At 31.8% G+C, this 15,316-nt stretch overlaps 2 protein-coding genes across 3 annotated transcripts; one reads left to right on the forward strand and one right to left on the reverse strand.

Moving 5' to 3' along the window:
• The first annotated feature begins 9,970 nt into the window (after nt 1–9,970).
• LOC126880393 (uncharacterized) lies at nt 9,971–11,955 on the forward strand. Its single transcript, XM_050644230.1, has 2 exons — nt 9,971–10,695; nt 10,745–11,955. The coding sequence occupies exons 1-2, from the start codon at nt 10,077–10,079 to the stop codon at nt 11,953–11,955; spliced, it is 1,830 nt and encodes a 609-aa protein (XP_050500187.1). The 5' UTR covers nt 9,971–10,076.
• LOC126880394 (uncharacterized) lies at nt 11,886–14,852 on the reverse strand. 2 transcript variants are annotated; one of them, XM_050644232.1, is made up of 5 exons: nt 13,929–14,852; nt 13,011–13,525; nt 12,648–12,941; nt 12,203–12,584; nt 11,886–12,151 (listed from the first exon to the last, which is right to left on the reverse strand). In XM_050644232.1, the coding sequence occupies exons 1-5, from the start codon at nt 13,945–13,947 to the stop codon at nt 11,982–11,984; spliced, it is 1,380 nt and encodes a 459-aa protein (XP_050500189.1). In that variant the 5' UTR covers nt 13,948–14,852; the 3' UTR covers nt 11,886–11,981. The 2 variants fall into 2 exon arrangements, with proteins under 2 accessions (XP_050500189.1, XP_050500188.1); XM_050644231.1 differs by having other exon boundaries at nt 11,886–12,584.
• Nucleotides 14,853–15,316: the final 464 nt, after the last annotated feature.

Consider the following 15,316-nt stretch of genomic DNA (forward strand, 5'->3'; position numbering starts at 1 on the left):
ATAGCCGTAAAATATTTGCGAATTATGCTCCGATGGCCTTAAACAAGGATAAACAAATTGGTATGTCGTTGATATCTTATTTACTATTAATTTTGACGTTTATGATTTTAAGCATAGATATATAATACTCTAGATTGCGCCTTACGATCTTAAAATGGGTGACGGTTGCGACAGAGATAAATGAGCCTATTTGGTCGGTAGTCTCTTTCTAATTCAAGGGGAGTATCGACGACGTCACTATCCTACTCTGTCGTCGAGTATTTTAGATGGTTTGACAGTTCGAGCGGATGGCGACGAGAACTGGTCGTTTGTCTTCGGACGTGGATAATCCTGGTTCGAATCCCGTACCAATCTTTACTTTTTTTATTTTTTATTTAATCAATATTGCGTTTATTAGATATTATTACATCTCTAAAGTAAATCTATCCAAAGAAATATATAACAAATAAGAAAAACTGTGTAGGTACCTATAGATTTTTAAAAATATAAAAGCCAATGTTATTTTTTTAATAAGTTAATTGTAGAATAGTATAAAGTAATTGTTAAAAATATTCGTAAAAAATTACCAATAATTAATATCAACATAATGTACCATCGATTTATTAATTGAATCGGTCATTTAAAAACCAACATGAGTCACATATTCCTAATTTTACAGAAGAGCAAAGAAAACTAACTATTAATAGTCGAAAGATGGATGAAATGGATGACATCAAAATTCAGAGTTATATTGTAGTTTTGTTGCTAATGTTTTTACTGGACTGGTGTCGTTTTTGCACACAACGTTTATCTTAAAGGAGTCTATTCCTCTCAAAAAGTTAGTTTCTGAAAATTGTGGACTTTGCTGTTTTTGAAATGACCGATTCAATTATAAGTAATTAGACATTATTTTTATTTATGAAACTATTGTTACAATTTTTTAAAAAAGTAGAAGCAAAACAAACATTCACATCATTCGAATAAGGACGAATTTATATTAATAACGAATGACTTTTATTTTACTATGCAGTTCACAAATTATGTATTCCAATATTAACTTACTATACATACATTTATTATCTGCTAGATTTACTTAGGTCCATTTTTCAGATGTAAAAATATCTAATAAACGCAATATTGATTAAATAAAAATAAAAAAAGTAAAGTTGGTATGGGATTCGAACCACGATTACCCACGTCCGAAGACCAAAGACCATTTCCCGTCACCACCCGCTCCAACTGTCAACACATATTACTCGATAAAGTGGGATATTCACGTCGTTGATATTCCCCTTAAATTAAAAAGAGACTACCGACCAAATAGGCTCATTTATCTCTGTCGCAACCGTTACCCATTTTAAGATCGCAGGGCGCAATCTAGAGTATTATATATCTATGATTTTAAGTGACAGTGATAACGGATTTGTTGGTTATTATTTGAATTTATTATTTATTTTTGGGTTTTCAACTTATTTAACTTTTAGTTTAAAGAAAATTGTAATTTTTATTTTCAAACATAATTATTAGAACCACTAACTACAATCCTCTCTCAATTTGATTACTTTCTGTAAGTACCTATTTATTCTTTAAGGAAAAGTGACAAGGAATATTTATGAGTGTGACTATAATAGTTCTGTTGAATGCAAACTTATTAAATTATTTTCGAGATTACTGTTTACCTTTTGCTTTTTTTTAAATTTATTTATTCCATATTTATCTCTATTCCAGTAATACTCGGTATGATGGTGTTGAAGGTGTTTAAGTCGATCAATCTCCTCAATAGTGAAAAAAAGATTAAACAATTCAATAAAATAACTTTATGAAATACCTCCACGGGGATAATACACGTTTTCCAAATATTACCACTGACACTCTGAAAGTTCGCACGTGTAGTATAATCATAGACATATTAACAATATACAAGGCTAGGGATATATGTCACTGAATGCATCGGGGTGTAACGCCAATATCAAGTAGGGTGGTCTAGCTATCTTTGTCTGTCGTACGAGTGTGAGCGTATCTACCAAGAGGTGGAAGTAATGGAACGACACAGAGGCAGTGGCCATTATATGCTAGAGAGAGAAAGCTAAGCGCCGGTAGAGAGATAGATAGACCACCGACCCGAACTGCTCCGCGTTACGCTATTCTTCGGAGTTTGCCTAATCTATGTGTTATTATATCTATGAGTATAATACACATCGACGTACGTTTCAATTAATTTTTTGACTTGTTTAAAAATGAATCGTGACGCATGGGAAAAGTTAGAGTGGAAGAACAATATCATTATTTATGACGTTAGGTCAGATCGATATTAAATATCGTCATACCTAACGTCATAAATAATGATATATTGTTCTTCCACTCTAACTTTTTTAAATTTTAAAACTGTTGATCTTGCCATGGTAACTTAAAAACACGTGCGTTTTTGAAAGTTGAATTTAAACACGCTGAGGCGTACTTTAAATAAGCAGAATGAGTTCATTTTTCAAATTGGCTGACATATAGTAGAGGAAAGTAGCCAAATATGGAATAGTGCTCTAATATGGAATTCCTTGATTTCTCCGAAAATATAAGTTGGAAGCGCACTACAAGACCATCCTCTATTTCAGTCGCTTTCTTTATTATCGTATTCACACCTCTGTGTCAGATGCGCGAACGATACGTGTCTGACAGGCGCGTTTTGTTTAATCGTCTCGCAGAAAATTTCAGAGGTAAATATATTTAACAAGTATTATTGGTTATTATGCATGAATACAGACTTGTTATGCTATTGCGTATATCAATAGTACCTTTATTTTGATATTTTATGACCTTCTGTAATTAAATCTTTACGACTTGAAAAAATGTTGATACTATTTTGAACTAATGTACATATCCAAATATGGACAGTCGTTGGTGCCTAATTATGGAATAGTGGATTAAGTGTAATTAGGCTCATTATGATTGTGCTGGTTTAGAGTTTCGTACATGGATCTGTGATGCCTGCAAGTGAATTAAGCTACTTCTTTCATTTTTCACAATTTTATTATTTAAATTTATTTGATCTCAGATGTTTATGTCTATTTTTGTTATTGATATGTTGGTTTATGCCTATATTCCATATATGGGTACCTATTCCATATTTGGTTACTCATTTGGGATTTTGTTTTTTTGTTCGATTTTTTTTTGTTAATTAAGATATGTATTTATATAGAAGGCTTTCAATTACTACATAAAAATGTATGACTGATTTGTCATAACATTAAACTGTTTTCATGTCTATAAAGGTATTATTTTATATCCCCAAAACAAAATGGTATTCCATAATTGGCGATTTTCCTCTACTATTCAAAATCAATTTTACATGAATTCGCCACTATAGGGCTTTTCATTCACAGTCATTTGTTTCGAGCTACTGTCATGTGTCGTATAATATTAAGATATCTACGTCATACGTCTTTGGTTTGTATCATTGGTATATACCAATAACGTATGACGTAGATATATTAGACGACACATGACAGAAGCTCGAAACAAATGACAATCGTTGAAAAGCCCTATGAGCAGCAGTATTTAGTAACCTTTCTCTACAAAGCATTTGTTTTGTTAAGAATAAAAGTGAAGTAAGTCACTGTTTCTTGAGGTTAAATATGTGAGTACTGGATTTTATAATGTTTATTTTGAGAGTACAATAATTCATTTTTTTTGCTTAATGCTTCAGCTTAATCAGATATCTAGTGTAATGTGTAGTGTGTGTTGAGTAAAATATTATTTACTTAATTTTAATTTTATCCAAACTTCTGCGGTCCCTACGGTGAGTAATTCATAATTAAAAGCATAATGACACTCAACTAGTCATAAGCACTCATATTCATCTGACGTTGTAGACGGAGATCATGACCAACGCAGACCTAGGCCGAATAATTTATAATACCCACGAGGAAAAAATTTCCTGTAGTTGGCTGTATACCATTTATTACAAAAAACCATGAAATCCTTTTTAAAAGGTATATTTGTTAAAATCCCTATACAGGGCTACATCATAAAACAAACAGAATAGTTTTCAATCGGTTGACCGATCATCATCAGTGTTTCGAACATGCTAACCACCAAAGTAAAAATATTAGGGTAAAAACCCTTTAAACTTAATCCGTCATAGGAACATATAAAAATGATGTGATTTTACACATGGATGTATAAAATATCCAATGTTTCACTCTCGATGTACCAATGAGCTAAATTTGACTTGATCACATCATGGCTGTGACTTGCTTCTACACAGCCATGATGTGATCAAGTCAAATTTAGCTCATTAGTACCTCGAGAGTGAAACATTGGATATTTTATACATCCGTGTGTAAAATCACATCATTTTTATATGTTCCTATGACGGATTAAGTTTAAAGGGTTTTTATCCTAATATTTTACTCTGGTGGTTAGCATGTTCGATTCAAGAAACACTGATGATGATCGGTCAACCGATTGAAAACTAGTGCTGTTTATTTTATTATGTAGACCTGTATAGGGATTTTAACAAATATACCTTTTATAAAGGATTTCATGTTTTTTTTTTATTTATAATACCCTCTCAATCCTTCTGCTGTAAACGGGTTTGTAACGTATTCTTCTAATTCAGAAGATGAAGATGGAAGTCTGCAATAATTTTCTGATGATGAAGCAACAGAGATGAGGTCTTCTAACAAGTATAAAAGTAGGAAAAGACTTCGATCCTTGAGAACATCTTTCCCAAAGCAAACTATAGCGAAGTGAGCACGAAATTCTGGACAGCGAAAAATTGTTAAAGGTGAAACATTTCAACATACTTATTGTTGCTGTGAAATGAAATATAATGACAATATCATACTATATTGGAGGAAGTCTGTTTAAATCGTTTTGGAAAATGGGATATTTCAAGAGACAAATGTGTGGCTTAATACATAAACATGCAGTGAAGCAAAGAAGACTAAGATATATTTGAAATGAAAAAATAATTATTTGTTACGGTTTGTAAGAAATACTTTCAATGTATCCGAGGGATGTTTCTGTTATGAGTTTCCTTCGCTTTAGGAAAAACAAAAGATGCTAGGTTTCCAGGAGGCAACTTGAGTGGATTAAAAGGCTGTCCTACACAAAACCATATAAGCTATGGTATGGTATGCAACATATCCAGTCATTCTCTTCCCAACAAAGCCATTATACAAGGAAACATAACCTTAACAGCAAAGATCTATGCGAATCACTGAACGTACGAAAATGTACTTACTCTATCGTGAAAACTGTTCTGAAAATCAAAGACGTTCAGTTAAGGTCGTACAATTATAGACATATGTTTAATGAGAAATTCAACTTGCATTTGTAAATTCCTTAGAAGGATACATGTAAGTGCTGTGATTAATACAAAATTAAAATATCTAGCCCTGATCTACCAGGAAGATAAGAGAATACTTGAAAGGAATGATAAGCTTCACCTAAGGAAGGCTAAGTTAGCTAGATATTGTTTGAAAGATGATGAAGAAATTCCCAAAAACAATTAAGATAGTAATGTAGTATTAATAGTTTCAGATGCCTACTACAAACGAAACCTCTACTGCTAAAATTTTGGATATTTTTATGCGTAGCATGAAACTTCACATAACCAGGTGCATAAACCTGTACGAGTAGCATGAAACTACACGTACAGGTTTATGCACCAACAACAGATCATGATGAGGAAGAAGCGGATCTATTCTATGATGATATCGAAGTTGCTCCTAAAAACCATCAAGGTCATTTTACTTTTATATGTGGTGATTTTTATGCCAAAATAGGAATGGAACCAAATCCTACCGAAACACCATTTTGAAATTTTTTTCTTGGATGGTAAAAGTGACCGTGGCGAAATACTGTTTAAGGTTCATGCTGTAATATGAACTATTCCAAATGAACAGTTTTTTCAAAAAGAAATCACAGAGAAGATGGGCATAGCAAAGTCCTGATGAAAAACTCAAAAGGAAATAGATTTTATTATCACTGACAAAAAACACACAGTTAAAGACATTACGGCTCAGATATGTTACCAGTAGTGACCATAGAATGGTACGAGGTAAAATAGAAATAATCTATAATATCTACTGCCAAATATCGAGGTGGACTGTTTTCTTTGGCCCACCTTGTATATTAAAAAACATAGTTTCAGTATTCAAAAAAGATCAATCTTATAAACTATACCATATTTTTTAAAGTACATCAAAGTCAACTTTTCTAGCTTTTAAGTTGGCAAAATTTTTATTGCTTCAGTGATATCTATTTTTATTTGCTTTTCTGTAGCTACTTATTAAAGCCAATTATTTTTGATTAATTTAAGTTTAGAAAAAGACCTTTCTCCTTCAGCTATTTATCTGGAAGTGTTAAATATATCCTTAGACATGTAGAAATATTTAGAAAACCGGAGAGTAAATTATTTTAGAATATATGTATATAACTTAAAATATCGCGTGGCGTTGTGTCTATATTTCCACAAAGTTACTAGGTAGTACTACAATCAACGAACATAACATGCACCGATCTTTAAATAAAAGTAAAATTTCATTCAACGCAAAAAACAACAAAAATCGAAGGAAACAAAAATAAAATAAACTACCTATATGACTGGAAACGTGCGTCTCACTCGAACTTTCTCGTGCACTACGGATCGCAAGCGACGAGAGTCGTACAAGACGAGGAGATTTGCAATCCTAAACGCTCCGTGTACGGAGCTCAATGCCACAACGAATGCACTTTACTGGCGGGGAGAGACCTACGTGACTGGAATCGAGTCGAGCAGTTCGAGCGTCGCCCCATGTGCGGACGGCCTTACTTTACCGTACCCCGTACCCTCTAATGCTAATGTCATCCTTAGGCCGTCCGCACATGGGGCGATGCTCGAACTACTCGACTCGATTCCAGTCGCGTATGTCCAGTATATCATCATCCAGCCTCAAAAGTCCACTGCTGAACATAGGCCTCCTCCCCTCGTTTCCAACCCCATCTATCCTGCGCCGCCCTCATCCAGTTTTTATTTACCTTTCTTAAGTCGTCAGTCCATCTTGTAGGCGGTCGACCGACGCTTCTCTTATCTTCTCTTGGCCTCCATTCCAATAACCTCTTCGTCCATCGCCCATCTGTCATTCTGGCTACGTGTCCTGCCCATCTCCACTTCAACCTGGCTATCCTCTCGATGACGTCAGTCACCTTTGTTCTTCTCCTGATTTCTTCGTTTCTGATTTTGTCCATCTGATTCGGTCCAGTATATAAAATATATAAAACATTGAACTTCTGTTTCTAAGTGTTTAATATAAAATTCGTTGGGGAAGTAGAAAAATGTCCTCAGTATAATGCTCATTCTTTGTAATACATACAAAAATGTAACAATACCGTACTTTTCATAGATCGAAATAGTCATTTTGGTTGATATATAAAAAATGCGTTCTTCCTAGTTGAAAGATGTGAGCAAACTGAATCGACAAGTGTGCGGAGAGCAATCGCTTGTGCCGCAGGGTTCGTACAAGACGAGCAAGACGCGCGAACTTCGAGACGTGTCTTCGATCGACCCATGTGCGGACGGCCTAAGAGTCGAAAATTCGCAAAACTTGTTGTTTAGCTTTATAATAAACAAATCGACAAGGATACAGTACTGTTGTAAAGCATAATTTTGCGTATGCAAAAACAGAAAAAAATTATGGCAAAATAAAATGTACGCAAATAGGAGCTTTACTAAAAAACCAATAATATTTTGAGTATGGAAGGAGGCAAGGACTGGGGAAAATGAAAGTACCTACTTATAAAGAGTAGGTACAAAAGATTCAAAGACTACACAATTTAAATATCATGGATTTTTTATAAATAACAAATAGGAAATATAGACGAAATAAAATAATGATTAAAAAGATCGGTGTTTGTAGGCACATTAATAAAAATATAAAAGTAGGTACTGAGATCAAATAATGTAATTTCAGGTGAAACTAAAATGAGGGTATATAAGACCGAGGTGAGACCAACACAAAAAGAACTGAATATCTGTTGTTATGACATGACATGACATGACATGACATGACATGACCATCAGGATGACATAATCCTGATAGCTACTGACCTACAAGAACTGCAAACCATGCTTTTAGAACTACATACAGAATCTTCTAAAATAGGATTGAAAATGAATTTAAATAAAACAAAAGTAATGCACTCCGAAGAAACCGTGACAATAATAAACGACAAAGTTATAGAAAAAGTTGAAGAATATATACAGGGTGTAACAAAAATACAGGTCATAAATTTAATCACATATTCTGGGACCAAAAATAGTTCGATTGAACCTAACTTACCTTAGTACAAATGTGCACATAAAAAAAGTTACAGCCCTTTGAAGTTACAAAATTAAAATCGATTTTTTCCAATATATCGAAAACTATTTGAGATATTTCATTAAAAATGGACATGTGGCATTCTTATGGCAGTAGTATCTTAAGAAAAGATTATAGTGAAATTTAGACATCCCATAAAGATTTTATGGGGGTTTTGTTCCTTTAAACCCCCCCAAACTTTTGTGTACGTTCCAATTTAATTATTATTGTAATACCATTGGTTAAACACAATGTTTTAAAAACTTTTTTGCCTCTTAGTACTTTTTCGAAAAGTCGAGTTTTTATCGAGATATTTTGAATATTTGTCAAATCCACCACATATTTGTATATGGTTAAGTACGATTATGGAGACTTTGTAATAATATGAAAATTTATTTATGACTTACATTTTTAGGTATATTTTGAACCATATTAAAAAAGAAGCCACATCTCGATAAAAGGTGCCTTATCAGAAAAATACAAAGAGGCAAAAAAGTTTTAAAAACACTGTGTTTAACTAATGGTATCGCAGTAATAGTTTAATTGGAACGTACACAAACATTTGGGGGGTTTAAATGAACAAAACCCCCATAAAATTTTTACGTAACCATATTAAAAAAGAAGCCGCAACTCGATAAAAACTGCCTCATCGAAAAAATATTAAGAGCCAAAAAAGTTTTAAAAATATTGAATTTAACTAACGGTACCACAATAATAATTTAATTGGAACGTACACAAAAGTTTGGGGGGGTTTAAGGGAACAAGACCCCCATAAAATATTTATGGGGTGCACAAATTTCACAATAATTTTGTTTTAAGATGTTCCTGCCATAAGAATCCCAACAAACATATAATAGCTGGTCAAGCTAAATACTGAGTACTGCAGCTGATTAGTAGTCGCATAAAAGTGACAAAGGCTGTTTAAGCTATTTTGCTGTTTAATATGTCGAACAAACACTGCTTCAGATTATTTGTAAGCCCTTTTGCAGCCAATTGACTTAAGCTGAATATTAGACTGGAGAAGCGCTATTTAAGGCACTTTGTATTATAGTATTCAGCATATCTTATTCAGCTGAATGCTAAGCTGAACTAGCGCTGCTGCAGAATTTTTGTCTACTTTTGATCAACAATGTAAAAAAAACTGAACAAGAGGCTGGGGAAGCGCTATTTAAGTCAGTTCATAATACATTATTCAACCTTCTCTATTCAGTTATATTCTGGGCTGAAATAGTGCTTGTCCAGAACTTTTGTAAGTACTTTTAATCAGCAACTTTATAAAAGCTGATATAAAGCTGAAAAGGAGCTTTAATTTAATTAAATCGTTCATATTCGTTGCAAAAGGTGTATACTTAAGTTCGATGAAAAATGGCTTCTGCAGCTGATGATTATTAAGTATTATACAATTGCTTATATTTGCTATATAATTTTAATTATTTAGATAAAAGATATACACTGTGCTTTACTTAATATTTAAAAAATATGGATAAAAAATCAATTCAAAATTTTAAAAAAATAAAAAAATCTGGCCATTATTACCGAAAATTAAAGGTAAACCGTTCAAATTATGAAGAGTTTTTAAAAAATCTATATGCACCAAGTAGTGTTTCTTCTCATTCAAAAGCTAACGACACAGCATCAGGATCAGTTAATTTTGTTTTAATTTTGTGAGTATATTTTAAATAAAAAATAATTTGTTACATAGGTTCTAAAGAACAGGAGTGTATTTCTAGCACATCAAGTGATCTTGACGATAATCTAATGGAAACCAGTGAAACATCAGATGATGGTGACCAGTTTATTGATGAAGACATTTTTAAAACAGAAGATACTGAAACGCAATTATTGCCTTGTTCAAGTACCGAATTAGGAAATTGGGCAATCCGACATAATATTACACATGCAGCTCTAAAAGATCTCCTACAAATAATCAAGAGACAGTATGATTCTAGTTTATTTATCGATGCTAGAACATTATTAAAAACGCCAAAAAATACGAAAAAAAGTTGTAAAGTTATACAGGGTGGAGAATATTGGCATCAAGGTCTTGACGTTTGTCTAACGAACACTTTTAAAAACTTGTCAAAAGACATGTTAATACAGCTCAATGTAAATATAGATGGGTTGCCAATATATAAAAGTTCCAAACGTCAGTTTTGGCCAATTTTATGTAGCATATATGAAATGCCTGATATACAACCTATGATTGTTGGCATTTTCCATGGAAATAACAAGCCTCTAGATATAAATGAATTTTTGGAGCCTTTTGTTGAGGATGTTAAGCGGCTGCAATCAAATGGACTCTGTGTTAATGGGCATATGATTCACATAAAAATTAGATGCTTTATCTGCGATTCACCTGCACGGGCATTTATTAAAGGTATCTGTTTTTTTTAATTATTGCTTAAATTGACTAGTTTATTTTACAGGTGTAGTCAATTTCAATGGGATTAATGGATGCCTTAAATGCACTACTGAAGGCGAATATTCTTATCTTTCTCGAACTGTTGTATTTCCTGATATAAAATGTCCTCTTAGAACTGATGCAAAATTCAGAAGTAAACATTATGGTAAGCACCATAAAGGGCAAGAGTCACCAATTTTGAAAATTTCCGAAGTTGACATGGTGCAGGATTTTATAGTAGCAGATGAACTACATCTTTTAGAGCTAGGTGTGATGAAGCGTTGTCTAACAGGATGGAAAGATGGTTCTATGGGTTTCTCAAGTAAGCTATGTGCTCGTGATATTGAGAGGATCTCCAAACATTTAATATCTGTGAAACTTCCATCTGAAATTCATCGTTCCACAAGAGGATTAGATTGCCTGGCATACTGGAAAGGAGTAGAATGGCGCAATTTTCTTAATTATATTGGAATTGTTATTTTAAAAGATGTGTTGAACACTGACGTTTATAAACATTTTTTACTTCTTTTTGTTGCTGTTAGAATATGTTCTTCTGACATGTATGCTGAAAATCGTTCGGTTGCCCAATTAATGTTTGAAAAATATATAGATGATTTTAAGATTATTTATGGCGTACAATTTATTACAAGCAACATTCATAACTTAGAACATGTGGTTGATGATGTTAATAGATTTGGACAACTTTTTACAATATCTACGTACCCATTTGAGAATACATTATTTCAACTAAAAAAATTATTGCGCCAAGGAAATAACAGTTTGCAGCAAATTGTTAATAGAATTGGCGAAAGAAATTTAATATTGAGCAATGATACAAAAAAGACAAGTTTACAGCCAGAAATTAAGAAAAGGGGGAATGTTATCAAGTGCTACATTTATTCTCATAATTTTTGTTTAAGTAATGTTTTCAAAAATTCATGGTTTTTAACAAATGACAATGACATTGTTCAAATGAATTCTGCATCAGAAAAAGGTGGTAAAATATTCATACATGGAAAATCTGTTAAGAAAAAAGAAGATTTCTTTAGTTATCCCATTCGATCATCAAATTTACACATATATATTTGCAACATTACAAATTTAAATAATATGAAACTTTATTTGCTAGAGAATGTTGTTTGTAAAATGGTTGTTATAAAATACAATGAAAGTAAAATTGTTTTTATTCCTCTTCTACACACTATTAAAAATAAACAAAACTTGAATGTAAATTAAAAAGTTTTTTTAATAAAAATGTTCTTTTAGTCCGTGTCTGTATCATTATTATCTTCCTCTTCAACCTCGTCATGTTCTATTATAGCATCTTCACCGTCAGCTTCATATTTTTCCATACCATATTCATCGTTATCTTCATCATATTCTTTTTCTTCATTAAATGATTGCTCATTTTCATAAAAAATTTCATTTTCGCCTGAAATAATAATTTTTATGTTATACATTTTTTTAATATAGGTACCTTTACCTTGTCTTTGAGCAACACCTTTTCTGTTTCCACTTAAACGTTGTTTTTTAACCATTGATTTTTTTCTTCTATGTATTGAAGATTGGCGGATGCCTCCAGTTAAACTACGCTTCTTTGCATTTCTTGTAATTCCAATTATAAATTTTTTCAACAAAGCCTTCGAAAAATCTTTATTGGAACTTTGGACTATTGTAAAAAACACTTCTAAAATATTTTTGCAATTTTTAATACAACATTTTTCAGTGTTGCTTCTACTTCCTCCCGTCCACGAACACTGCACCATAAATTTTTTCTCAAAAAAATAATCTACAATACTATAGCAGGTATCCAAACCATTACTAGTATCAGGAATATTACCAATAATTTTTTTAAAATAATTTCTCTAGAAAACAGTATCAACATTAAATTTAAAAGATTAAATGAAAACTGAAATAATATAACTTACTACTTTCTTTTCATAATTTGGATCTTTGAGATTTTCCTCTAATTTACTTAACTCCTGTGAGGTTGAAACGGCATGAAATTCAAATTGAATATTGTCATCATCCTGATGATTGTTTTTAAAATTCTGCATTGCTGACAATAATTTGGCATCAAAATCTGATTTAATTGCCGCAACTGCCTTCACCAACATATCTTTTACGCTCTCTGTTATATCATTTTTAAACTGATTAAATTTTTGCTCAATGTCATTCAACTTGTTAATAATGTCGTTTTTACTTTCTTCTCCAATCAAAGGCTTATAATTAAGGGTGCAAAAAAAAAGTAATTAAAGTAATAATTTTAAATGTTTCCAATAAAAACTTACCTGTTCGATGACATTTAAAAACTGCGCATTTGCAATTGCTTCAGGAGAAATAATTGCCTCATCCGAAAAATTGGTTTCCAAAATTATATTTTCGCTTTCAACAACAGGCTCAGGAGTTTCTTCCGGTATGATTGGTTGAAACGAACAAAATTTTGACGATGATGATGCAAACAGAGTTTCAAAATTTTGTTGACTAGTGACCTTTTTTGTGTTTCTTACTTTATTTTTTTCTTTCATTTCTCCTAAAACCTCGGAATCAGTTGAAGACGTTGCCGAACCTCCCGACATTTCTAAAAGTTCAGTTTCAGCTGCAATGCGATTTTTATAATAATTTCTTTTGATGCGACATATTATTTTATTCCACGTAATGTCTGGAGTAGAATTGACATCCTTTATCAGATTTTTCACGTTTTTTGGTGGCCAAAATAAAATTTTGTTTTTTATCCACTTGTGTGGAACAACAGTTAAGACCGACCTTCCAGCTTCTATCGTCTCAACGATTTTAAAATGGGGTTCTGTAATAAATTAAACTAATTAAAATTTCAAATATTAACTACAATATTACATAGGTACATAAGTAGAAAAAAAGAAGTTTTAAATTTCATCCAATGCATAGGCAACTCATATTACGTTCTTATAATAATAAAAGTATACTTTTTATTTACCCATTATTTTAATTAGAAGATTTGTAACTTATTAGTAGTTTGTTAATATCAGTCTCCTTATATAAATAAATATATCCCAGGTTTATTCTAATTATTTAAGACCAAAATATTTCATAATTTAATAAGTTTAATACTAAATGTAAAAAAATAATTAACCTAACTTTTTTTAAATGTATAATATTGATAATTATTAATATCCATTTTTACAAACACTTTGTATACTTAAAGAATAAATAATAAACAACGTACTTACCTGGATTACACCTATTCATTTTGACTTAAAACTTACGCAAAAATCACTATAAAAATAGGAAAAACAAATAAATTTTGATCTCCGTTTACAGACAAGACAGTATTTTCGCGGTAAATCCCAGGAGTGTTTTGTTCTGCTAATAATCAATCTCAATTCAGCTAAAATTTAGTGAATGTGGCGTTGTTTACTTTTGCAGAAAGTATTCAGAAGTTATTCAACTAAAATTCCGATAATTATTTTCAGCTTTTGTTCGACAAATAAACAGCGCTTCTTCAAATTTATTTCAGCTGTTGTTCAGCTTCCAAAGCATTTCATTTATACAATAAAATACACATTTTTGGTAAGTGCCAGATTAGCTCAGTGGGATAGGCAGTGATATATGGATCGAGAGGTAGCAGGTTCAAATCGCACAGAAGACACTATAAAATAAAAAAAGTAAGTATTACGATTTTAAATAAAATAATAAAATAAGTGTGAAATTGAAGTTAAAAGAAAGCTAATGTCGATAATAAATCGTAATAAATATATAAAAAAAAAACATTTTTGTTTTATTTATAACAAGCTGAAGAAGAGTTGAAAAATAGACTGTATAATATCTGCAAAAGCTACTTTTCAGCAAGGAAACAAATTATATAACACGTGAAAATTGGTCAAAAGCAGCTGAACAAAGGCTGAAAGTAAAGCTGTTTAGAAACTGAATAAGTATTTCTTCATTTTGCAGAAGTGGTACAGTAGCAATATGAATAGCCATATAAAAGTTGAAGAAGCGCTAATAAATGCTACTTTATTCAGCTTTAAGCTGATTATCTTCTCCTTTTTCGCCTGTTTAGAATCTGAACAGATGCATAAACAAACTAATCGACTACCTTTGTTCAACATGCAAGCTTCTAAAATTAGCTGATGAAACGTTAAATCAACTTAAAATGTTTGTTGGGATGCCCCATGCCCATTTTTAATAAAAAATCTCTAATAATTTTCTATATATTCGAAAAAATCGATTTTTATTTTGTAACTTCAAAGGGCTGTAACTTTTTTTATGTGCATATTAGTACTAAGGTAAGTTAGGTTCATTCAAACTATTTTTGGTCCCAGAATATGTGATTTAATTTATAACCTGTATTTTTGTTACACCCTGTATATACTTAGGACAAAAGATAATACTAAATAGGGAAATTCAAACAGAAGAAATAAAAAGAAAAAGAAAGTTAGCATGGGCAGCATTCGGCAAACTGAACTATATAGGTACTCATAAATCAACAAAGTCAGCTAAATCTTAGTTCTAAGGTTTTTGATGCATTTATTATTCCGATATTAACGTATGGGGCACAAACATGGACAATCACAAAAAAGAATATGAATATACTCAGAGTCACTCAACACGCTATGGA

Source organism: Diabrotica virgifera, chromosome 2 (assembly GCF_917563875.1).
Source record: "Diabrotica virgifera virgifera chromosome 2, PGI_DIABVI_V3a".
In the NCBI taxonomy this organism is placed as follows: Eukaryota; Metazoa; Arthropoda; class Insecta; order Coleoptera; family Chrysomelidae; genus Diabrotica; species Diabrotica virgifera.